The sequence below is a fragment of the Spermophilus citellus genome (genome assembly GCF_964194105.1).
Source record: "Spermophilus citellus genome assembly, chromosome: 5".
Classification (NCBI taxonomy): domain Eukaryota; kingdom Metazoa; phylum Chordata; class Mammalia; order Rodentia; family Sciuridae; genus Spermophilus; species Spermophilus citellus.
The window spans coordinates 164,749,010-164,774,974 of record NC_138186.1 but is presented as its reverse complement, the minus strand read 5'-3'; the positions used below and the strand labels follow the sequence as shown (position 1 = coordinate 164,774,974).

Below are 25,965 nucleotides of genomic sequence, written 5' to 3'. Positions count from 1 at the left end.
TGGGAAGGTGGCATTAGACTGCAGTCCTGTGCTCAGGCAATGTCGTCTAGAAAACTCCTCTAATGTTAAGAGCTCAGGACTTCACAGATCTCTGCTCCAGAGGAGACCAGCTGTGAGCAGCACTGCTGTCAGTCAAAAGGACAGATTTTGTGGAGGTGTGATGTCGCAATCAGCCTCATCCATCATGCCTCAATGACCAGGGTTCGTGATGCCACTGATTCCCTGAGAGACGAGCCTGTCTTCTTTTGACAAAGGAGGCTTTAAGATGTAGCAAGGCAACGCCCCTGGAAATAGGAGGGTCCAGGGAGGTAATGTGGTAGGAAGATGGTCACCCTGGGTAGGACGACGTTTCTCATTGGATTTGTTCTTACTCACACTGAGGAGCTTTTAGGCACTCCTTGGGCTACATTTTCTTCTAGCCAACTTCTAGCAAACTCCAGCTTCCCACATCATTAACAAGGCAGGCCACATCTACGGCATTTATCCTCCAGGTCTCCTTTGTACATTGTCTGTCCCTAGTCCCCTTCCATAATATAAGTGCATTAAAAAGGTATTAGTTGATTATAGAAACTGGACTTGTAACCAACATCCTTACGGGGCCCAGAAACACAGAGGTGCCAGAAAGATACTTTTCAGATCCAAGTACCACCACCACCACTTTACTTTAAGGGACATGGACCACTTTAAGAAGCACATGATAAGGGGCTGGGGATGTAACCCAGGGGTGGAGCACTTGCCTAGCAGTGCAAGTCCCTGGGTTCAACTCCCAGAACCACACACAGAGAAAAGTACCTGATATGAACAGGTGGTAGGATTCTCTAAGACAAAATAAATACCACACATGAGAGTAATGAGGAATCCAAGTACAGTTTACCCTGTTACATGAAGAAAGAGCTGGGTCCAGGGAAACAGGACAGGGGTCCAACTGACCATCTCCACACCAGTGTCAACCTGAGGCTATCCAGATGGAAGCCCAAGCCAGCACTCAATGGGTGGATGTTTTTCTTTCAAGATTCAAAATATTGTGGTATGTGTCCATATTTCCTATTTGGGAGGATGGGAAATGGTCCTCGTTGATGTGAATGACTTGAGATTGACCATTCTCAGTCCCTCAGGGGGTTGTGAAAGGGAGTTCTGTTTCTAGAAACTATCAGGTCATCTCTTCACTTCCCAAAGAATGTCACACTGACCTCCCAACACCATCTGTCCAGAGGGCCTGCGGGGTCTCAGATGGCTACTGCAACACCTCGCAGCAGACCCTCACCCGGGTGTTCCTAGGGATCACCTGTCCATCAAAACGAGCTCAGGAGGAGCTCAGAGCTCTACTTCTTTCCAGCCCAACCTGACTTGACACAAATCAGTGCTGGCTTCTGGGGGTGGGCAAGAGTCGACACTTGGCTTTCACACTGAAGAGCACTTCAATTTAGACGCTGGATGAATTGCTTAGAGATTCAAGGGTTCAGATGCTATTTATCATGCGAGTGACTCTTAGGGAGTTCCTGGCTGCTTTACAGAACAAAAAAAAAAGAGTAAGATTTATGGGAAGAAGAGCCAAGGCCAAAGATGAGGAGGTAGGATGTGGATTCTGTGAAACATGAACATGTCAGCACTGCACCATCGGAGCCACCAGAAAGGATATCTCGCAGGGCTGTCCTTAAGGGCATTGAGGAATCCTGTTTGCTGGGAACCTGCGGGAATGAAACCAACGTTTAGTATTCAGACACTTACCTCCAGAATGAGCAGCCTCATGCTACAAGCCCTCATCCACATAAAAATTATAGGTGTCTAAAGATCAATTAAATAATTATATTTTGTAAGTGCTATGGCACCCAGTTTACTGATCAGAAATGGAGATTCCACTAAAGTTATTCAACAAGAAAATGGCACATTCACAATTAGACTCAACATCTGCAGGATATTGTTTCAATAAAAGCAGATGGATGTCTGCACACTTGCCCATAAATTACAGTTCTGATTACTCTTTGTTTCCTCCATTTTAACAGCAAGACAGAATACTGCATGCTATTTTTTTTCTCCTCTGTTTTCCCCAAATTTGTTAACTTTTGACCGTGGAAGTCCTATAGACTTGACCACCTGGGACATAGCTCCCCCGCCTCCACACCCAGAGTAAACAAAGTCATAAAGTTGCAGTGTATAACGGATCCTTTTGTGTTAATGACATTTCCACATGAGCTTGTCTGTGCAAGGAAACATTAGGAGCTTGAACAAACAGGCATTTGATGAGAAGCATTTTTTGTTGTTAGGTATTGACATCAAACTTTTAAAAATAAAAGCCTATTTGGGGGAATTCTTGACAGTCCCCTCTTGGAGGATGACGCCTGGTCCCTCTTTGCTGGATGAGGGTCCTGTGCTTCAGCAGATGCAGTCTGGTCCACATGCAGCAACAAAATGTGCAGAATGCTAAGACAGTGCTGGGCTGCTCACTGCATCTCTGTGCTGTTTCACTGTCTGCAGGGCAGGGTTAGTGAGTGACAGGGCCCCAGGAAGAACATCCCACTATGGGGTGGTGAGGAGGGGCTTGCTCCATATTCTTCCCTGAGTCTCTGCTCCCTTAAGACCTACCGCCCATCACTAAGGCACAGAGAAGTACAGCGTGGTGGGAAGGGATATGGAAGGGGCTGCCTCAGGAGTGATAGGGGAAGGGAAGGCAGGTGCATTAAGCTTCTTCCCGCATCCCCGAGGCCAGCAAGGAGCACCCGGCAAGTCGGCATGCTGCAGGTGGTGGGCACGCACAATCTGGAGGCAAAACAAGGGGAAATTATTATTTTTTCTCTACTAAACTCACGCTGTATCCCCTGCCTCAAATCCCCTACCCTCACAGATATCCAGACTATGGCTTCCAGGAGCACGGGAGGCCAGGAGTTCTCTCCCCAGCTCAGCACCTGGGCCATGCTCCCAGCGCTCTCAGGCAGCTCTCTGCCCTGCCCATGTCACCTGAGTCTTAGGGGCACATAAGGACCATGAAGCGTTTTGCCCTTGAAAACGTCATGGGCCAAGCCAAACAGGGTGGCAGGTTGTTTCATGGGGATTGTTTGGGGGAGCCAAACAGGGGAAAGAAAAAGCTTTATTTGCTGTACAAAATATATCTTGCAGGCACATAAATTCTTAGTGTTTTGTCGATTAGATTAACAATACTTCAGCATAAGCCTCCACCAATTCCAGTTTTCTGGAGCCAGAGTGAGTGATGCTTTAGCAAAGGGGAAAGAGATATGCACATCCCAGCCCAGCCATGGGGGCTGGAAGTGGACTTCACTGTATGTGAGTGTGAGTGTGTAAGGGAGTGCATGTGAGGTGTGTGTGAGACCCTGGGTTAGGGGTGTAGGTGTGAGAGAGTGAGGGTAGATAAGGGTAAGGGCAGGTGATAGTGTAAGAGTGTGTGAGAGACTGAGTGTGTAAGTGTGTAATCATGCCCGTGTGTGTGTGTGATGTGTGTGTGTGTTCCTGAAGTTCACGAATGAGCAAGTGAACTCCAGAATGCAGAGGCGAGGCCACAAGCACAATTTCATAGTGTATATGAAAGCATCTTGAACTTGTCAAACATGATACAAAATGTAAGGTTCAAACGCTACACGTGTGTGCTGGAGTTAGCACTGATTTAACTCTGCTTGTGTCAACAATTGCTTCTTTGAAGATAATATGATACACTAGGTTTTCTCTCTGCTTCTTTAGTCCATGAACCCCCAGATCAGGTGCTGGCTCAGTTTTGCTGGACGGGGCCTCTGAAATTGCAGAGATGGGGGCCTCTGCAGAGCCTCCAAGGAACCAGCTCAGCTGGTGTCCAAGAAGACTGATGAACACTGTCTCCTGCAAGCCCTCCAAGGTATGGCTGTCAACTGTAGGTTACAAACTTGTGTCATATTCAGACAAAAGGAGCACAAAAAGAAGGGAATGAGGATTTAAAATATCTGTGAGAATTTGGATAGTCTGTTTAGTGTCCACACTCCACTAATGCTCACAAGAGGTAATGCAAATTGTTCTGTACCTACACTTCCCCAGTTGCACATGGACCCCACCCAAAGACAAGGGAGGGAAGTGCACCCCAGCTGAGACCCCACATGCTCAATCTGTGTGTCAGCACTGAAGCAGGCAGAAGGTGAGGCTCTGTCCAGATGCTGCTGGAAACATGCTAGAGGGAGGCCGTGCACTTGCTAGTGGGTGGCTGTATTTCAGGGATGTGGATGAGAGTCATGGATGGTCTTCAGTGTTGCTGTCAGTACTGTAATTGAAGTTTAAAGGCTTGAATTTCTAGTTCAAAGCCAATTAACTTCCTTCTTCTCATCACTGCCTGTTGTAGGAAGGTTAATGATCAGGAGACGAAGAAACTCAAAGTTACGACTTTTGGAATAGAGAACAAAAAATTCCATTTGCTTAGGCAAATATATTAAGATCATTATTCATCCAAGTCTAACTTTTTTAATATTTATTTTTTAGTTGGACACAATACCTTTATTTTATTTATTTATTTATTAGGTGGTGCTGAGGATCGAACCCAGGGCCTTGCACGCACTAGGCGAGCGTTCTACCGCTGAGCCCCAGCCCTGAAGTCTTAACCTTTAATAAAGTTGCTTTCTCTATATGCTAGGGGGTAGTTTGCTCATATTCTAGTGGACAACTGAGTATATCATTAAATGTGTACTTTTAACATACCCAGGTATGTGCACAAGGAAACCCAGACGTGTTTCCTGGGGCAGGTGCTTCCTGTGTTAAGGAGCCAGGTTCTGCTATTTAATGTATCACTGGGGCCCAGTGTCTATTGTGCAAAATGTGGGGATAAATCTTTTAGAGGATTCCTTAGCAGAAGTCTTTGAGGTTGGAAAGGGGACAGGTGTATCGGAAACAGTCTTGTTGGTGGAAGCAACACCTGGTGCGGGTGTGACCCAGGAAACTGCTGTTGGAAGGATGGGGTGGGGGAAGAGGGAGGGATGAGGAGGGATGGAGGAGTAATAAACGGAAAGGGGGCAGGCCAGAAGTGAGGAGGGGGAGAGGGGAAAGAGAAGGAAGAGAGAGCCCGAAATGATCAAAGTATCAAATCAAAATCAAATCAGGAAACCAAAGTCAGGCAAATGGTTACATACGTAATCTGATTTCGTCAGCATACTTACGAAGAATGACGTGGGTGATAACGAATGCAAATATAAAGACTGTCAGAAAAGACAGGGATAAAATAAACATATAAAAAAATCTGTAGTTTCTTTTCCCCACACAGTTGCCTACCCAGGGACAGTGGTGATCAAACCGTTCTGAAATGAGAGGCAGAAGAAAAAGAGTGGAAATCAATTAATAAAATGTCTTTTTACTGAAGGGAGCCCCTCCCCCACGCCCTGATAGTATAAAAATATAATACTACATTTTTCCAAAATAACTACTCAGAGAGATGCTTATTAACATCGAGACATTTCAGGAACATAATTATTCTTCCAACAGAATTCGGCTGTTTCAAAAAACTAAGTGTACACAGAAAGAAACGGGAGTACAGGGCTGGGGTGGAGCTCAGTGGTCGAGCACTGGCCAGCATGTGCAATGCCCTGGGTTCAGTCCCCAGTACTGCCCCCCCCCAAAAAAGTACAAATTCTTGTTAGAAAAGTAAAGAATTCCCTCTTTCTAAAAGACAACTCTGAATTCACAGAACAGTCTTCCCTGAAGATGTTGCCAAGGTCACTCAATGGTAGAGGCTGGGCTAGGCTGGGTGGGTGGGGGCCAGATGTGGAATTGGGTGACCACCTGGTACAGTAAGTGGTCACAGAGAGAGGCCACCAAGGTCTGGAACAAGACAGAGGGACACTCCTCAGTTCTCCCGTCCCAGTTAGCGTTGCACACACACTCATCACATTCGTTAACACATTCTAAAAAATTCCTATAAGGAAAGTGAAAACCTGCCCTGTTTTCAGATGAGATGGGAGATGGGAGACTTTCTTGCAGGGGGTCAGCCAACTCAGAGGCAGTGAGGCTAGCGCTTGAGTCCAGGTCTCCCACTGCGTGTGTGGCCTCTGGTGTTGTGTATATATAGCATTTGTTGTGACAACGCTGTGTTTGTACTTCCACCTGTCAGGACCCCACGGTACCCCAGGTGCACAGCCAGGCCTCCCATCTGAGGAGCATCCCACAGTCTGTAGTGCATCTGTGATTTGTTCTTTCCTTTGCAAGTCACGGCAAAGGCTTCTCTTGACTGCTCAGCAGATTACTGACATCTACTGCTCCATGTGATTCCCACACACCCACTCACATCAGGCTGCCGCTTGGCCCCAGAGAAAAATGCTCAGCATACAACTTAGCTTTGTGCAAAGACTCTCTCCTAAGCTTACCAGTGTTCATATTTCATCTATCTATATTTGCTTTAAAAGCACACAGAAAAGGCTCTCCGTGTGACATTGTAAATATAGCATTACAGAGTTGGGGGAGTGGTCAGTTCCCCAACCCTCTGAGCATATGTCACAAACCACTCATCTCCTACATGAGGTCAAAATGCCTGTTTCTTGAAAGGGGCCTGAGGACACCTGGATGGAGGTGGCACAGGATCTGCAAGGGAATCACCATGGTCTGAAAGTGGCATTAAGAAGAAATTGCCAATCATGCCAGGGACATGACACATTTTGTCACTAGCTTGGCGACAACCTTATGGCCTATAAAATGCTGATATAAAACAAAAGCAATTTCTATTGGTGCCTTCATGTGAGTTACAGTTGACATAGCCACAGCCCCATATCCTGGAAGAGCTAAGCTCTACATTCAGACAGCCCCATTAGGGTGAGAAGGTGGGACAACAGACAGAGCACAGAGAATGGCTAGCGCAGGGAAAACACTCTGGTTAATGACCGAGGCACTTTCTTGTATGTTTGTCCAAAGCCACAGAAAGCACAAGGCCAAGATCAAGCCCTAATGCCAACTATGGATTTAGGGTGATTACACTGTGTAGGTCTATCAGTTGAAAGAATGTCTCCACTCTGGTTGGGGATGGGGAGGTTGTGCAGGTGGGGTGTGGGAAGACTGGAACTCTGTACCTCCCTCTTAATTTTGCTGTGAACCTAAAACTTCACTAAAAAAAAAAAGTCTTTAAATTGTAAGCAAACAAACCTCACTTTCCCCAGTCACTGATCTATAGTCTGTACAATAAGAGGCCTACCAGGGGGGCAGAGGGGAAAACAATATCAGAGTCAGTGGGCTTCCCCTGGCTTTGAGGCTACTGCTTGAGAAACCACTTTTCTTCAAATCTGACTGTAGGAAACAGGAACAAGAGTGGAGGCCAGGGGCAGGAAAGCACACACCAAGTTCAAGTCTGACTCCAGCAGTCTGCACTCTGAGCCCCCTGTATAAGGAGCCTCTCAGCTACGGGGGAAATCTTTGCTCAGCAGAGCACAGAGCTGGGAGACATCCTCAGCACCTGGGAACCCCATCGAGTGGGAAGGTCTTGCAGGCACAGGGCCTGTTTCCGCAGGGCAGGCCTTGGATTTTTAGCTCAGAAAGTTTAATACTAGCTGAGGTGTGTTGCTGCATGGCCTGGCCTGGCCTAAGAGACTTCGAGGTGGCTATGGACACCAGGCTTTCCAATGACCCTGGCCTGGAAGCCTTTCCCACGTGGATTTTTTGTTTTGTTTTGTTTTCCCAGCAAGACAACTTTTCCTTGGCTGACAAAGCCCCACTAACACTGCAGGCGCACTGAGCAATTCTTTCATCGACTGTTTTTCTTGGCCACCATTGTGTTTGTTGAGCTCATGGTAGTCAGTGGTCCTGAGAACTCTGGGGTCCTCTGTGGACTTGGCCAGTGTGGGACCCAGGGTAGGAGGAAGGGGCCCAGGGGTGTCTCCCTCTCAGTCCTGCATGGGACCATGCTCTCTGCCCACCCTGGGCACACGGCTGCTCCAGGGCTCAGCTTGCACCTCTGCTATTCTCCATGACTCTCTGTCGTTGGAGAATCTTTCACCCCAAGGTTCAAATGCCAACTCTACCCCAAGACTCCAAAATGGTGTCTCTCAGCTTTAGTGACAGACTGCTGTTGAAGGCCTTCCAGCGTCTCAGAGTGGCCTGCCCCAGAGTTATTTTTCCTGTCATCCCTCCCCAAACATGAGCCTCTCCATACCCACATCCACAGGTGCTCAACCCAGAACCCAGGTGTTCCTTCTCTGCCCCACACCCAATTCATGAGCAGGTCCTGTGGGCTCCACTCCACCTTTATCCAAAAATCACGTTATTTTTACTCATTTTCATAAGCTGAAATATCGATTAGGCTTTAGGTCTAACAGATCTTTGTCCAATGACTGAATTAGCTCACTTATTTCCAGAAGGACATGCACATGAATAAGTAGGTTGTCCCACGTCACACAGGAAAGGAGTCCCAAAGCTGGGATGGGGGCCTACTTTATATGTCAGTCTGAACCCTTGGCCAGTAAATGCCACCCTGACTTTATTATTTCCCAGGAGCCTAGCTAGCACCATTATCAGGTGCCAGGAAACTAAGAAGAAAAAAATAGCAACACAGGACTCCATGACTCCTAAGAGTTTCTGATCCTATTTGTTGAGGACACTATTTTCAACCTCCAAAAGATTCCTCAGGTGCAAGGAAAGAGCTAACAAACCCAGCTCACCTTCGGAACCAGCCCTTACGCTCACCGCTGTTGGCAGCACAAAATGTTCTCCTTTTATGGGTCAAGGACAAAAGGGCAGGAAGCATGATGGGGGTTGAGGGAGCAGGATGGGGGCCCTGTGGTGGAGGCCTCTCCAGGATGGCCCTAGCCTGTGGTGGGAGGCCTCCCTTCTGCCCTGAATATGCTCGGAGGATTGGCAGGAAGTCCAAGAATTTCCAGGGCAGTTCTGAATCATGAGGCTTGTGCTGCTCGGTTTCCAGGCCAGAGGAGTAGACCAGAATAGGGCAGCAGCTGAGCAAGTGGCCATGGCTGACGCCTGACATAGCTCCCAGGGACCCAAGCAATTGGCTGGCACAGCCAGGGCAGACATCTGGAGGAAGGGACCCTGACAAGTGGCCAGCCCTGTTGCATGCAACCACACAGCTGAGCAGTTCCTAACAGCTGCCCTGAGGGTCAGTGTGGGGAAATGGAAAGGGGTCCTGTGTTCCAAAGGTGGCAGGGTGGGTGTGGGTGTGATGGAGTGTCTTTAAAGGACCCCCTTGGGGTTGTGGCCCATGGTTTGATTCTGAAGTCTGTAACCTTCCAGGACACAGTGGTCTCCACTCTGCAATGGCCCTGCAGGATCCTTTTAAAAAGAACGAGGATCTCTTCCCTATAGGAGGGCAGCTGACTGGATCCTGGGGTGGAGTGTGGCCAGCTAGGTGGGGTGTCCTGCTGTTCCTCTGGTAGCACAGAGCAGCCTGCAATGCCCTGAGGACTTGTTTTCCTCTTCCCCTAGATACCCCTAAGGCAGGAATCATAGCTAGCCATTTTAATAGCTCTGGTATACAACAAGCACTCAACATATACACATCAAGTAAAGAAAGAGATGACTTTCATGGCAGCTAGTAGATTTACGAGTGACCACTACTGCTGGGGGCCAGGTGGAGGCCTCAGACAGTGCGGGGAGGGCTTGGGCATGCTGACCACGGGGAAGGCAGGCAGGGGCCTTGTCATCTGAAGATGCTCAGAGAAGGCTGAGGGGTGGGAGATGTTCACCAGAGCCTTAGAGAGCAGGTGGACAGCTGTTAGTGTGAACTGGCTCCTGGAGAAGTAGGAGGCACAGGTGGTTTTCTTCAAAGCTTTGTGGGTGCCACAGAGGGACTCAGAGGCTGGAGGGGAACGGAGTCACCTGCCCCCGGATCCCAAGCATGGAAGGACGTTTCCACAACAATGGCCAGTGGGGACATAGTTCAGGTAAAGGAGGCACTCTGCTATGTTGCTGACCTCCATTTTGCTAGGGACTAAGAAAAGCTTCCAGCCACTGCAACCTGTTAGCAACAGCGTCTCCTTCCACTTGACAATAACCCCACCTGCTAAGCCAGCTCTGGGACCCTGAGCTGAGTTGCTTCATTGCTCCTTTGACTAAAGGAGGATTTAATTTCTGGGTGAGATTGAATATGAAAAAAGAGGCCTTAAAATAAAGAGAAGTGGAGAATGATTCAAATTGGATAGGAAAGAAAAGTCCACTGAAATGTGGAAAGAAAAGTATTTGCAAGAGGCACGTTTGAAGGCTGTCAGAGAGAGAAATTAAATATTTGGAAAAAAAAATGGTAAGAAGCTGAAGCTCCCAGCAGGTAGGCCCTGACTTGGGCCCCCAAGAGTCAGATCCACAGATGGGTGCAAGTCACATCCTGAGGTCAGCACAGGTGGCCCGGAGCCAGAGTTCTGCATCTCCTAGGCAGGGGTTTGGGCTCTGGGGAGCCTGGCTCAGCTGGGTTGGGAGATGGAGAAGGGGCAGTTCCAGTCCTCTTCCCCAAGGACATTCCAAGGACCAGGTAGAATTAAGGGAGAGAAATGCATGAATGAAGTTTAAAAGTTCTAATTTGAATGTTAATTACACTCAAATTTTAGTTACATGTTTTTTCAAGGTTTGAAGTAGAAAATTGCTTTTCTTTAAACCTGTTTTTTTTTTAACCTCCAAAATTAGGGGAAAATTGCCTTATAAAGTATATTTTGTTTGTTTTTTGGAAGGACAAATGTTGCAATGTCGTGGTACACATCACTACCTGATCTAGGTGGCTTCACCTCATTCATAAAGTGAAGCAACAGTAACATTTAAATATTAAGCTGGCTAAAGTATTCCAAGTCCTCACACACTGAAGAATCTGTGCTGCTGTACATCTTCTGGTGAGACCCAAGTTCTAGCAGCTTTGCCTCTGGGTATAGGAGGTGAGATTTATGAAAAGCGGGCCCCACCTGTCTTACTCCACGCTGCCCCCTGCTCTCTAATTCTGCTAATTAGAAACAGAAGCCTTCGAATCCTACACTGCTACCTGCTATGCTAAGAACTTCCCATGAACTGTGCCAGCTAACTCTCACAAAGCTTCCTGACCTCCAGGATATTCCTATTTTGCAGATAAGAAAATCAAATGGAGCAGCCGGCTCTGGGATCCAGATATTGATTCCAACTCTGAGCCACCAACTGTGCCTGCCTCCTCTGCTAACCTCTGCTGGCACCTATGCCCAAGACTCAACCCAGGCAGTCCCTCCCATAACAGCCCACATGCTCTGCTGCTGAAAGGGTAATGGAGGCTCCAGGCCAGGGGGAGGCTAGGACAGCTACTCCTATCAGTGGTCCCTTGGGCTCTTCTGGTCCAGGGCTTCTGAGCTCTGCTGTGTGTGCAAAACACCAGGCCTGCATCTGGAGCTGCCCACCCTCAATCGAGAAGTCCTTTCAAATGTGAAGGAGCCTTATTCTCAGCAAGGTGAACATCAGCGAAGTCTCCGGACTTATGCAGGCGTGCAGATCAGAGACAGCCGCTCGATGAATGGGGAATGAGATTGTAGAGCTGGGTGTAATCGGGGCCAAGCGAGTACCAGGGAGGAAGTTTTCTTCCCTACCCTCTCTTCTCCGTTCATTTTCTGAAAATGAGTTCTGCTTGATTTGATGGAGAAACAAAACCAAGAAATCATATTAGCTAATGCTGTGGCCTAAAGTATTATAGCATTTCTATGTGGGCACTCAATTTCTTCATGTCAAAAGTTGGATCAGATAAGCTCTAAGACACTTTTGATCTGGCAAATTAAAATGTAAAAAAGGTATGACATTTTATTAGCATCTGTGTGGATTCTTCTGGTCAGAGTCCTTGTCGATGTCTTATAAATGAAGATTCTGAAGCTTTTAGCTCCTCGTTAAAAAAACTAAAACCCTTCCACATAAAAGCAATTAGTAAATGTGGAGTTGTTGTCGGCTTTGTGCTGCAATTTAACAGAGCTGTGGACAGCCATGTGGCCGACTCTAAAGTACCCCACCTGCCTCCTCCCCCATCTCCTTAGTCTCACTGGCTCCTGCCTTGGTTTCCCCACTACCTGGCATGTCGAGGGGCTCTCTGGGCATGAGATGTTGAAGCTTGATAATGCACATCGAAGGGCCCCTCAGCTCCCCCAAACAGGCAACTTTATAGATTTCTACCTTATCAAATTTTCTCAGTTTAACATCTGTTCTTAATGCTGGTTTCCAATGTTGGGGGATTTTGTGCTTCAGGAGGTGGGACAAGCAAGCAATGGAGACACAGGTGTTTTGAAGCAAGGTAGACCATGAGTTAGATCTGCTAATTAGAAACAGAAGGTTATGGAGCCATTTAGGAAAGACATAAAAGGCCTTGCTAGAGAAAGTGAAGTGGGAGGGAGGGAAAGAGGACCTTAATCTGCAGTCTAGTGGTTTTGAAGTGCGATGTAAAAAGGGAGCAGAAATGAGGTACCTTAAAAACCAAGTTGGTCGGTTAGGATCCAAAAGGAAATTCTACCACTTCAGTTTTGGGTTGGGGAAGATCATTGTATGAAGCAGTGAATTTGAACCAGCAGGAGGAATCAGGCCCCGCTTTCTGCTCGGTCCTGCTCCCAGGCCTCTCCCTTAGACAATAATCAGATTGGCAGCCTGCTGTCTAGCTCTCTGAGCTGCCTGGAATGCAGGAGGAGACTCAGCGCTCTGCACCACTGTGATAAAATCAGTAATGTGAGCTCAGATTTGCATAGGCTCAAGAAAACAACCCAGCATGTTGGTGATTCTCCAGCTGTCACTCGCTGGAATAAAGTCTGCCAGGGGCAAGGGCTTGAGAACCCGAGAATCTCAGTCTGAGGGCCACACCACCCTGGCCCCATCCAAGCCCTGGCTTCACCATGTCTTTGGGTTTGCAGGGCCAGAGGGTAGACCTGGGACTTCTCCTTAATTCTCCATAGAATAAAACAAACTCTCTTATACTATCAGAAAACAAGCTTCTGCTATCAACCAGCTCCCTTCTCAGTTTCCTCCAGAAATTGCTGGCCTCCAAATCGTTAACACCACCTTACATCATGCTTTGAACATTTGCAGGGCTCTGGATTTTAATTCCCATTCACATTTCTTATTTTACTCACTTTCTACAGACTACGAGCCTGGCAGCACAGACCCGGGAGTGCAGCCAGGAGAAAGTGGCTCCGAGGCACACGGACCCGGAATGCCACCCAGAGCAGCGCTGCGCGTCCTGCTTCTCCCACACTCTGGAGTCTTCTGTTCTTTTTGGTCCTGTTACTAAGCTTTTTTGAAGCCTCGTTATTCTATCCTCGTAATAGAGTTTTCAGAGCTGAGTTCTCTCTTGTGCATAACACACAGGAATCCAGCCCTTGTATGGCTCTTCAAAACCTTTTAATTTGGCTCTATTATTATATACCCAATTTGAAAGTCATATTCCCAACTAGTCTGTTTTCCAAGGTCAACAAGCCTTTCTGGTCTTGTTGCAAGGAATCTGCCTCATCCAGGCACTGAGAGCTTGTGTAGGAGCAGGACTCAGTGAGTCAGTGCAACTGCTTCCCCTTAGGAAGCAGATGGTGATCTGCCCAAGGAGAACCTTTTTTTTTTTTTTTTTTTTTTAAATTCGGAAGCATGAAGACTCTGAAAAATTTCTGAGATATTTCATATTTTTAAGCGGAAACTTTATATCCAACTTAAGTACTGTGGCATTAAAATATCAAAGCGGCTTAAGGAAAGAAATACAAACATGCACTTGTGTGTCAACATGTGCTAACTCTTCTGGTGACAAAACTGTCCTTTGGTGGTGCCCTGTGACTGTCACTATGCTGGTGTTACGACAGGACTGTGTGGATCATGGGGGACATAGAGCAGGGCTGGTAAGCTGTCTCCTCTCACCCTCCTCTGCACATGTTCTGACAGTTTCACCTGGAGGGCATCTTCTCACCGGGTTGCTATTCGCGTCGATTATGGTCATGATGGCCCTCAGTTTCCCATCTCTAAGAGTCACTGCCCTCCTACCTCCCCCCCCCCCAAACTCCAGGTTGCTCCTCTCTGATGTTCCACAGGCTGAGATCCGGGGGCCACTGCCACCCTGGCTGTCTCATATTCCCAGTCAGGGGTCCTGAGGCTCAGCCCAGTTCTCCCAGGACAAGTCCTGGCTGCCCCACTCTGTGATATGGCACAGAAGCAAAGTGAGACTCTGGACAGAAGGGGCCTAGGACACCCTGAGTCTCCTAGCACATTGTCCTCCACACTGACATCTGGCCCTCACCCCTGAAATAGCTGCTGCTCCAGCCTCCTCTGGGCTGGGATTTCGGGGTGTGCATCTGAGATTTCATGTCCTTTTGTCTCTTCACTTGGCCTGGAGGGTATGGCTGGGCGTGGACAGCCTGGCCCAGGGCAGCGGCCATCTGAGGGTGGGGGTGGGCATCACAGCTGTGGGGCAGGTCGTCCTGGGGGCTTGGCGCTTCTCCTTATGGAGCTATAGCTTGGCTGATGTGAGCCGTTTCCACCCAACTGTGCCACGGACACCTCTTGTGCATCAGGTCCAAAGCTCTGTTCATGATGCCCCCTCACTATGTCCTCACAAACCACCTCAGCCAGTGGCTGCAGTGGTGTCCAGCCAGTGTCCCCAGGTAGGAGACCAGAATGGACTCATTTTTTGCTCTGGGCTCCTCCATCCCTCATACCCATGTGGTCAGCAGCAGTTGTGGGTGCATTTCTGGTCTTTTCTATCCTTCCATTCCCCTATTTCTGAAGGCCACAGTCACGCATGTGTCCTTATCTCCTCCTGCATGAAACACTGTCACATCTGGATGTCCCCTTCAGGGTGCCCTACACATGTGCCACAGGCATCTTCTGGTGCGAATAAGACCTCCTCAGCCCCCTGCCTCTTTTCCCTGGGTGGCTCCTGCTGCTGACGTTCCTGTACTTCTTCCTGCAGGTGGCCCCTGCAAGGTGACTGCAGAGCATGTGTCTGAACTGCCGTTTCCAAACTGAGCTCCTCGGGTGCTGGGCACCTCCACCTCCACACACAAACTTTCCCTTCTCTTCCTCCTGAACAGCCACACCTGTACCTAGGCTGCATATTGGGCTTCCTCAGAAATGCTCATTTTCTAAAATGGGCCACTGCTGGCAACAATAAACGTAAATACCATAACAACAAATAGCTGGCAAATGTGCAGTCAGCTTGTACATATTTACTGAAATTATTCTAGCACTTCCAGTCCAGGCCCAGGCGTGTGTGTTGTTGTGCTGTGAAGAGACGCACGCTGGACTCAGATGGAAATCCTGAGTTTGGTCCTGGCCTTTTGCCTGTTTAACGATGTCACCCAGGCAGGTTTCGGGACTGGGCCAGTTAGACGGGCTCTCCAAGGCACCTTCCAGCTCACGCCATGATTCCATGGCTAAGCAGAACATTTCAAGAATTCAAGTCAATTGTGCCTGCCCCACACAAAGCGAGGAAGTGCCGCAGGCCTCGGCAGCAGGAACTATAAATAAAGAATTTACAAGAACTGGATCTCTTACAGGCCCAGGTTAGGCCCTGAACTAATTGGTGGCTCTGAAAGCAGTCAGGAATTACAGAGGACACATAAAGGCTCCTGCCAGCACACTGGGTCTGTGCAGACTTCTCAGCCTCTAAATATAGTCTCTTGTTTTGTTTCTTGTTGTTCATATGCAGCGTGTAAGTCTAGTCAGTAGATCTTTAATTACTTTCTAAACAAAGGCATTCAGAAGAGCAGGCAAAGGGTCTCTCTCCTGGTCAGGACTGAGGGCAGAATTCATGGGCCCCACTGCAGAACAGAAATATGGAGCAGCTTATTAGAATAATTAGTAATTATTAAGAATTTCAGGATGGCTCAGGCAGAGCACGGCATTACCTTGGGTCCCGGCCTTGTGACCTGCCATGCTTTGCTGCCTGGGAATGTGATTTTCTCCACTGTGGCAGATTAATGTCTACAGGCCCCACTGGCCTTCCTGTCAGGAGTTACAGGGGACTTCTAAGAGCAGTGTTTAGTGAGGCAGCTGTGATTAGGGGTTAGTCCTAACAGCAGCCAGCATCCGGGCCACGCAGCCAGGCCCAGGGCAAGCAGACCAGCCCTTCCACACTGAGGCTGAGCATGGGGTGGTCCTCCCAGAGCCCCCATCTTGGACCTTCTGGCCCCGATGGGGAGACTTCATGAACACAGTGAGTGAAGGAAGAGGAAAGGATGTACAGTGAGCATGGAGACCTCTTGCTGTTCATCGGCTGTTTGGGACAGTACTGGACAGTGTTCTCCACCCTGAGGGCAGTGGCTCTGAACCTTTGTTTCACTCCTGATGTTTGGAAAATCTGACGGAAACTGCGTTCCAACCCCACAGTAAGCACTCCAACGGCAGAGGGTGCACTGCTTCCTGAAGTGGAGGAAACGCTGACCCCTGGGTTAGAGCGTGGACACTGAAGTGACGTTCTTCAGCAGCCGATTTAAAATCAAGTTGTTCTAAGGTGGCAGAAAGGCAGGTGCCACCTCCTGTGGTGGAGGCACAGACCTTCAGGGGGCTGGCACCCTGGGTAGCCCCAGTTGGCCTGGCCCAAGGCTGCCATCACACAGAACAGGGCAGCTCTCCTGTGCTTTCCCTCTGAACCACGGGTGGTGGCCAAGTAGTGGGTCACGAGAAGAACTTGGGGGCCATGAGCAGCATTAAAACCAAGAACCACAGAAGAGAGCCTCCAGGTCTTCCTGCTAACGTGTGGACGCCAGGTCCCAACCGAGCTACCGCTTCACGTAGACCTGCGCCTGGTAACGAGAGGCCCCGAGTTACTTGTGGAATACACAAGCACATGTGCGGCTGCACCGTACCAGGCCTGCATGGGGAGAGGTCCCCAGCGATGGCACTTGCCTCCTGCCAGAACAATAGTGGGATGAACACCCCGGTCAGATTTAATTTGAAGAAACTGATCATCATTGCTCTTGGAGTCTGAAAATTTAATTTGTACTTCCGGAAGGTCTGGGGTGGGGGCTATGATTTAGTTTAGACTACGGTAAAGGAAACATTTTATCCTCAGGGGGAATACTGACCTAGTCACATGGTCTTAAAGATTTTGTTTCTTAAGAAAGAAAGGTGAAATGGAGAGATGGAGGTAGACATGGCCAAAGAATATCAAACCCTCTTTTTCGTCCTCTTTCTCCACTACCTTCCCCTTCTGGCAGATGGTCATCTGACTCTTGCTGCTGGCCCAGGTGTTACTGTTGGGAGTGTGGGGCGAGGGGCAGACTGAGCCTGCTCTTGGAGTTTACATGTTAGGTGGGACTCCCCCCAAGGAATTAACAGAGGGAACCTGAGGCCCAGGGCTGAGCCAGGTGGCGTTGAGGAGTGCGGTTCGTGTCCAGGGCCAGTGGTGGGCCAGGGTTGTGGCCTTCTTCCCATGGGCGGTCAGATTCTGTCTAGGAATGGTCATGCTGGTGTTGGCCCAGAGGCCAGATAGGAGCAGGAGTGGGGGGGGGGGGCGCAGTTGGGATGAGAGGTGGTGTGGCAGCTCACGGTGGCCATGAAGGGCACAGAGAGGGCAAGGAGTTGGGATTCACCAAGTGAGCAAAAGGCACAGACCCTGGTGACTACAACAGGTAAGGCAGGTGTGGCGAGGAAGGCCTCAGCTGGGACTCCCTGTGCAAGAACGGTGCCGGCACTCGGCAAGGTGGCTGGGAAGACAGATGAGGGGCATTTTTGTCCCCCCCCAAGTGGAGCTGCCCAGCAGACAGTTGCATATGCAAGACTAGAACTCGGAGGAGGGGTCTGAGCTGGAGTCAGAGACCCAGAGAAAGTCAGACTCTGGAAGGCAGAGAGGGGGAGGACGCAGGGTGGAGCACCCACTCCCCAGAGACAGAGAGTAACAAGGGAGGGGGCAAGTGAAGAAAAAAGCAGCAGCACAGGGGAAGGGGAAGAGGAAGACAGAAACAGACTCCCACCAAACGATTGCTGGGGAGTTTCCTGGTATTGAAGGAAGTAATTTTAAAGTGAGGGGCAGTTTGTCAATTCTGGACAGAAAGGAGGTGAGCACCTCTGTCACCTGAGACCCAGCCTGGCCACCCAGCCCTTGCACAAGACACAGGCTCTCCAGACTGTGCACTGGCACCGTGGGAGTCACTGATGATGGAGGACTGGTTGAAAATGTCCCCCAGAGGCCCCGGGAATCCTGTGGTGGAGATTTCCTGTCAGCATGGCATGCACGGTCTCACTTGTTTGTTGAAAATCATTTTAAAATAAATGCACAGAATAAAAGACTGGGTACATTCTGAAATCACACCCTGCTTTCCAGGGTGTGGGCCAGCTTAGCCTGCCTGTTCTCATTTGATGAACAACCTCTCTTTCCATTCCTCATCCAGGGGCTGTCCTGAGACTCGGGGGTGACTGACGCGTCCTGAAACATGCAAATATGGAGACAAGACAAGGCTCAGTACAGCCTCACTGAGCTCGGTGCCTGTCTCGTCTGCCCTCTTCCATGGCCCAGGAGAGGACAGACACACTGCTGCTCAGAGCAGAACTGGAGACCGAGTCCTCTTTTGTGGCATCCATAAGACTTTTTGTTTAAGGCCATTAACAGCCCACCCCACTCACCACAAAACTCGATGTTCTTTATGAAGTCACCTTATAAATTGTAAAGAGCCAGGCGAAAGATAGGGTGACAGTGTTGGTGACGGGGAGACGTTCTGGGTTAAGGGGGCAAGCTGAATGACTGGCACCCCGGCAGCTCTGGGGGAGCCCCTGCCCCACGTGGGAAGAGCCACATCCCTGGCCAGACGTGGCTGCTCTGCCCCAGCCGGCAGTTGTCGGCCATCTAAGGCTCCTGTTCTCCAGAGCCACAGACACTACATCGATTCTCCGCCTCTCCCTTTCCTCTGTGTCGGCCCCCCTTTCCTTCTGTTCCAGTTACCCTCAGCACTTATTCCCCACCTTTTCCCTTTTCTCTCCATGCTCTGACTTCGCAGGCCCAGCCTGACAGAGGCAGCCTGACGCAGGCTGCCCTCACTGGGGCCCCGCGGAGCTCATCTCACTGTTTCTGGGTCCTTGCGTCTATTTTCAGCTGCTGCATTTCAAGCTCTGGACTGAGGGCCAGGAGGTTGGAGGTGGTTAAACCGAATCATGTACTTCATAAACTCTGGTCACCAAGTCATGATACAGTGCTTTCTTTAAAAGCCTTAGTTTTTAACATGGGGAAATCCATGTTCTTAGGAGACAGAATAAATGGTTCCTTTGTCTCAACCCCATGAATTTGATGAAAACTGAGTCCTGTTGTCTCCTCCTCTTAAATATTTCTGGAATCATCCACATTTTCCCATCTCTAGGCCACTACCTTGGTCTGGGCTATTGCCTCCTACAGTGGCACCATGGCCACAGCCCTGTCTCCCTGGCTTCATGCTACAACATAGCATGAAGGACACAGGGGGTGCTTTCTCCAACACAGGTGAGCTCACTCGTCCTCTGCCCTCATAAGGTGGAAACCCCCTTGTGCTTCTTGCAAGGCCCCCACCTCCCTCCTGCCTCTTAGTCCTCCACATGTGGAGACTGAGTCGGGCACACCACCTGTCCCTCAGCTACCAGTAGCCAGCTAAGGGGAGGCAGGAGTAGCAAGGCCATGTGCTGGCTCACGGGAACTCACCCCTGGGCCTCACACTGGACGCTCCTTCCTCTGGGCTGGGGTCTCTCTCCTATGCTCCCACACAGGAGGTGTTTGCTAATCCACCCATGTCCCTCCTTGGACACCTGAAAGCTCTTTGGCTGGCCCAGGCTGGCCGCATTCACCACTGCCTCCCAGGGCCCACCTGCCAGAGGCCGACACACATCCACAGTCCGTCAGTATTTCCTAAGTAGGTGAGTGAATGACATGCTCACGGGCTATGTCACAACCCTAAAAAATCCGGGTCACCAGCCCTGATGCTCACTGCCTCCCTGAGCACAGCCGGGGAGCCTGTCTGTGCCTATACACCGGCAACTTCCTGTTAGCATGACCAGAAATGGGAAAGATGCTTTTGTTTTTTTTCAAATTATTGGTGAAAAAGAGAAATAAAACAAGCATGAGCTGGTAGTAAGCAATGGTTTCCAGGCACAGACCTCTTAGGAGAAAGTTGGTTGCTGCTATCATAGACCAGTGGCCTGCCACTCTGCTAGAACACCGTTGTGGTTCAACTCCTAAGAGCCAAGAGTGCGTTCTATGATATGTCTCCCTTTTGCCAAGTTTAGGTGAAAAGCTATGTTATATAAGTCATCACACCCCTATGGAAAAGCCAGGGCTTCAAATTTAAGACAATACTGTAAGTGTGCTATTTTGATATGTGTAAAGGTTTTAATTTTTTTACATTGAGGGTTCTTTTCTTCCCAATAGTTCTCAGGGCATAAAGGGACGGAGACAAGAAGGACATCTCAACAATGTCAAGATGGTTCTGTTTACCCCAGAGCCCTGAGCTGCCTGCTAATTATGTTCTCTTCTTTGTAATGAAGGGGTTAAATAAAGCTGCTCAGCACCAGATCCTTCAGGTCCCACTGGGGCTGGGAGGTGTCCAAGCCTGCCTCCTACCCCTGAAAGCTTTGGGCCACACACCTGTTTGGATTGAGAAAGCGAAAAGAGGAAGGAAGTAGAAAGAGCCCACTGTAGTTTGCTTTTTTTTTTTTTTTTTAAAAAAAAGGCCCTTTAAAATGGCATTCCTGAAAGAAATGTTCTTATTTATTACTTTAAAAAACTCTCATGGAAACCCTTTGGGATAGGGTGGAGAGAGTATACCGAAGTCCCACACAAGTCCTAAGGGGCCTATTTTCTAACAACTTGAGTCTAAACAGTGGTTCTTAACTGTTTTAGTGTCGTGAACCCCTTTGGCAGTCTGGTGAGGCCCAGATCCCCGTCCCAGAATGTTTTAAATATATTACATACATGAGATGCAAAGGAGGTCAATTATAATGAAATAGCATCTTCCAAACAATTCCGAAAGTTGGTTTTAAGCAGTAAGGTGTGTGCTTATTTATTAATAGGCTGACTGACCTAGCTAAGGTTTATCAAGTACCATAATTTTGAAGCAGAATTGATGCAAATGTTATTCTGAGATCTCTGTAATAACTAATGTCAGATGAAATATCCGTAGCTCCTGTGGTGATGAACACTACTAATGTGACTTGCTGCCTATAGTTATGATTGGAGGAAATACTCAATTTCATATAGATGTCAGTGAAAATAAAGATGTAATTATCTTTTGAGCTAAGGTCATGGGCCCCCTGATTCCATCCATGGCCCCAAGTCAGGAATCCCTACTCTAAGCAAACCCAAGAAGCCAGGTTCTTGGGTCTTGGCCAGGTCAGGTCAGTCCCAGGGAGTAAGTCACACCCCACACCGGGGCCACTGTCTTATCTCTGTCCTCACAGCAATTGAGCTCCTCTGTCCAGTAGATCTCTTAGCTTTTCCTCACGTTTGGGGCTCAGGGCTTTCCCTGGGTTGCTGCTTCCCATCAAATTTCTGATGCCCTCTACTCTCAGCATGTGGCTCATGTCACTGAACCCTCCCCTTGGACTGTAAAGGCCTCACGGGAACCCTGAGGTGGAGAAGGCCCAATCCAGGGGCTAGTGAGCCTCTGCCACACAGAAAACCAGGAGGCTCTTGCCGTAACTTCAGGAGGGCAAAGCAATACTCGCCCATGTATGTGAGAGAAGAGCTTTTGGAATTTAGTGCACCTCTTGTCCTGCTGACTTCACGATCATCCTGGGGATGAACTAGCAAGCTGAGCTCACTTACCACCGTACACGGGCCCAGCTGGGTTGGAGCAGGCAGCACTTTCTTTGGCTCCTCCAGGAGTCACGAAAGCCTTTTAAAGGCTGGGGACCATGTGCCATTCATTGTCCTGCTCCTTCCCCCGGCCCTGTGCCCTCTCATCATGGCAGACACCACTTGTCATCAGAGTGTCGAAAGCCTTCCAATCAGGCTGGACAGAAGTTATTACCTTTTCTCATGTCCAACAGGCTCCGGGAGCTGCCCTTCCTGTTCCAGCCAAGCAGTCCACCTGGGCAGGTCTCTGCCTCCCTGGACCTTAGCTCTGTATCAAATGACCAGCGCTCAGGCTGGTTTGCAGGAAAAAAAAAAGCTCCCAACCCAAAAAGGCATACATAAACACTGGGTGGTGTTAGAAAGGAAAGTGTTATTTTAGTAAAAATGGCTTTCATCCCCAAAGGTCCTAATTACAGTTGTGCAGGTACGTTACTGGATTTAAAAATAAACATGTTTATTTTCTTTTCCCAAAATATAATCTCTCCATTTTGATTAGCCCTTTATTTAAAACAGTTATCAGCCTTTTCAAACATAAAATAAAACTTAATGTATTCCAACAACCAAATTATTTTTATAGCTTTTGTTAAAAAATATACAAACATGCATTAAAGCTTTCAAAGCAAAGCACACAGGTTACTGTTCATTATCAAAGTTTCCAGCCTGGAACAGCTCAGTTCTGCCCAACTCCCACAAACAGTGGGTGGAAATTGGTGAAACGTTTACTGCCTCACACCCAACAGAACAGCTGGAGACGTGCTACCCACAGCATCTAAGGAGAAGAAACTTCAGGGCCGACGAGGTACGCTTGGGCCTTTGCCATCCTAGATCCCAAATCTATTGCTAGAGCCAATCTTGCTTCTAAGGGACTCAAGTCAATGAGTGGTCCCTGGGCCCCTGATGTAAGGTGCTGGATGGGTTAAAAGGAACCACTTCTTAGAAAGTAACTGGTCTTAGCCTTCAAATCCCCCCACCCCCATGTCAGCCTGTATTGTTGAGTACATAATCTCTTCTGTCCCTCTAGAGATGGGTACCCTTCCCTGCTCACTGACATTCATACTGGCCATGTGCCTTGCTTGGTTACTGCAGTCTTTGCAGATGGGCCATGAGCAGAGGTCATGAGAGATATTCTGTCTTAGCTCCCCATGATGTGGTCTCGTGACCACCATGAGAAGAATGTGCCCTGGGAGCTGCTTTCCCTTCAGCCTGGTCTGAGAGCAAAATTGAGAAGACCTAATCTCGAACCAATGCTACAGCCAAGCCCCAGAGTTGTCCCAGATGACCTGCAGGCACATGAGAGAGAGAGAGAGATAGATGCTATTGCTAAAATCCACGGAGAGTTTTGAGAACGTTTGTTACACAGCATCTCTGAGCACTAGCTAGCAAATCCATTTCATCAACTAACTCACTGCTCAGGTGTCAGATTAGTTTTCCCAAGGTGGAATTTCACCCTTCTGAATTTCCTTCTGGAGCATTAGACTCTTATGGTCATCAAGTCCCTCCTTAGGTGGCATCTACCTCTCCATGAGGCCACTATCTGATTTTTTTCCCCCTTCATGGGAATTGGTCTAATCCATGCCACTATCAGACTAGCTACCCTGAGTGTTGCAGTATTGCTAAATATTTCTCTAGGATATTCATTAACTTTTTATGACTGGGCAGAAAACCTCTCAAGGGTAGGAAGTCTGTTCTGTATTTCTTTGCACTCTGTTTGCACATATAGCTAATAATAAATACTTTTGGCCTAGTCGTGTTTTAATAAAAATTACAGGAGGCCTTTATTTTGAACTAAGCTTCTGCACTGGGCCCCAAATGACCAGATTAAAAATCAAAACAGAAGCTGGGTGCTGTGGTGCATCCTATAATCCCAGTGGCTTGGGAGGCTGAGGCAGGAGGATTGCGAGTTCAAAGGAAGCCTCAGCAAAAGCAAGGCTTTAAGCAACTCAGTGAGACCCTGTCTCTAAATAAAGTACAAAATAGGGCTGGTGATGTTGCTCAGTGGTAGAGTGCCCCTGAGTTCAATCCCTGGTACCCCTCAAAAAATATCAAAACAGAGGCACCCACAAAAGACCTACATCACTAAACCAGAACTAGGTTGTTACCTGACTGAGGAAATCAGATTAACCACCACAGAAATAACAGCCACGCTCCCCAAACAGGCCAGTCTTCCTCCATGTGATACTGAAGGTTCCTCTGCTTTAATCCTTAAATTAAAAAAGCATCTCAATGTTCATTATTCAGTTACTTTTCTCTCTTCCTATACCCACATTATAAGAAAAATTACTTTGAAGTAGTTTTTTGTCTATAAAACCAGACTCCTCTGTTGCCCGATTCTAGAATCACCAAGTCAATCGAGATCTTTAAACTGGATTTGTTGTTTTTCCCTGCTGATAGTTGCAAATGCTGCTTCCCAGGTACTCAACAACAAAGATCAAGCTCTGACCCTGACTCTCCACATCCAGCCGTGGGCCTGGCCCTGGCCTGCAGCACCCAAGGGGAGGACGGCCCAAGGGGATGATGGCCGGAGGTGAGTCGGGAGAAACAGTGTCTGGCATGAATCAGCTCCAAGGTTACATTTAATGTGCGCGGCCCCCAGCAAGCCCTCCCCCCCGTGGAACCTGCTTATTAACCTTTCAAAGCTGCAACTCACCTCAGCAGAGTCCTTCTGGAAGGAATCCTCTGAGAGAAACGGGCAGTTCCCAACTCATCAGATGGCCTGACCCCGATGGCTGATCCCAGGAGGGGCAGAGACAGTCTTCCTGTGACTCCGGCCCTGACAGTGCCTAGGACCCCCCGCCCCCTAGGAAGTGTGCTAAAGCAGAGACCCCCGGGCCTGGGCATTCCACTTTAGGGACTTTATCCCTACTCTCATAACCTGCATGCACGTTACCGAGGTGATTCTTCTGAAAGATCAGACTTTCTAGGATGTTACTTTATTTTGATTATTGCCTCAAAAGCACCTCTTGGCTCTTTTTCAGTTTAAGTATTTGTGGAAGAAAAATCTCTTGGTAGCAGAACACAGGGCCCAATTGGAGTGACCATGTTGAGAAAAGGGCTGGCAGGGAAGGGGTGGCTTTCCCAGCTAGGACAGGGGTGGCTCCAGCCGGCAGTGGGGCAGATCCAAGGAGGAAGAGGGTGGCACCAAGAGTAGAGCTGGGGGTGGCTGAGGACCCAGGAGGAGGGAACCAACAGGGAAGCCCCAGGATGGAGAACAGGCAGAAAATACTTTACTGTGACTTGAGAGCAGGTGAGAAGGCTTCTCAGACAGAGCCCCGCCATCTTAGGTCAGATAAGTCAGGAAAGTTCCTTGGAATTCTGTCACTTGAGCGAATGTCACCGATCCATGGAGGATGAGCACCTTAACCCCCACACACAACCCCACTGAGAAAGACTGTGCTGCCAGTGAGGAAACCAGGCACCAGGAGAAGAGCAAATGCACACCCCAGGCCTACGGACACGCTCCGGTGGGTCACTTTGGCTCTGAGCTTCTCCCATGGAAGAATAAAACCTTCTGGGAACAAGTGGCAGAAGTCTCACGATGCAGCACTTCCTGACGTTGCCTGTCATTTTGCAAGTGCCACGAGGCCCCACTGGCGCTACAAATAGACTCTCTGTGAAAAGAAAAATCTTCTGAAATCTGCTTTCCTCTAAAAGATTTCATGGCTTTATTTATTCTAATTGAGTTGCAGGGCGGGTTGAGAGGGCACAAATGCCCACTGACCTGAGGCTGCAAGGATTCTCCTGGGAGGTCAAGGGAGGCACATGTGGGAGGGAGCATTATGTAGATTGTATTTTCAAGTTCAGGTACAGGGCTGCTGCTTAAGCCAAAAAAAAAAAAAAAAAAGCTCTGGACACCCCGACAAAACCTACAAGCAAGCATGGAGGGCTGGCCGGCTCCAGGTGGAACCCAGGCTCCCGCCAACTGCTGTGGGCAGCCCAGAGGAGGCCCCCCACGGGCTCCCAGGGATCTGAGACTGGCCCTGCTGGCTGCTCCCACACACCTGCCAGCCGAGTGCCTTGCTGTCCTCTGTCAGTCCCAGGCCTTGTCCTCTCGTTCTGACACCTGGACATGTCTACATGGGGCCTCCTGCCCTCCCTCAACCAGTGACTCACTCCTCCTCAGGCTTCCCACCTTGGAGGGGGACTGGACATCTGGGCTCTCCTAGAGCCCACCATGGCTCCCCTTGCTTTTCACACATTGCTTATCCATCTCTGCCTCCCCAGCCAGACCCCAGGCCCTGCGTAACAAGACGGGTATCTGGAGGATCACTTTGGAGATCCAGAAAAGACGGAAGCGGACAATGAACACA

The 25,965-nt window shown here is 48.9% G+C and overlaps 1 protein-coding gene across 6 annotated transcripts in view; it reads right to left on the bottom strand.

Annotated features, from left to right (window-relative positions):
- The window catches only part of ZDHHC14 (zDHHC palmitoyltransferase 14), a 262,933-nt gene that overhangs the window by 28,554 nt on the left and 208,414 nt on the right, over window positions 1-25,965 (bottom strand). For 5 of the 6 annotated variants that reach the window (XM_081296611.1, XM_081296612.1, XM_081296614.1 and 2 more), the window contains 2 exons: window positions 5,124-5,261; window positions 1,640-1,688 (listed from right to left, as the gene is read on the bottom strand). In XM_081296611.1, coding sequence (XP_081152737.1) covers window positions 1,640-1,688; window positions 5,124-5,261 — 187 coding nt within the window. The remainder of the gene's footprint in view (window positions 1-1,639; window positions 1,689-5,123; window positions 5,262-25,965) is intronic. The other variant, XM_081296613.1, reaches the window with a different exon arrangement.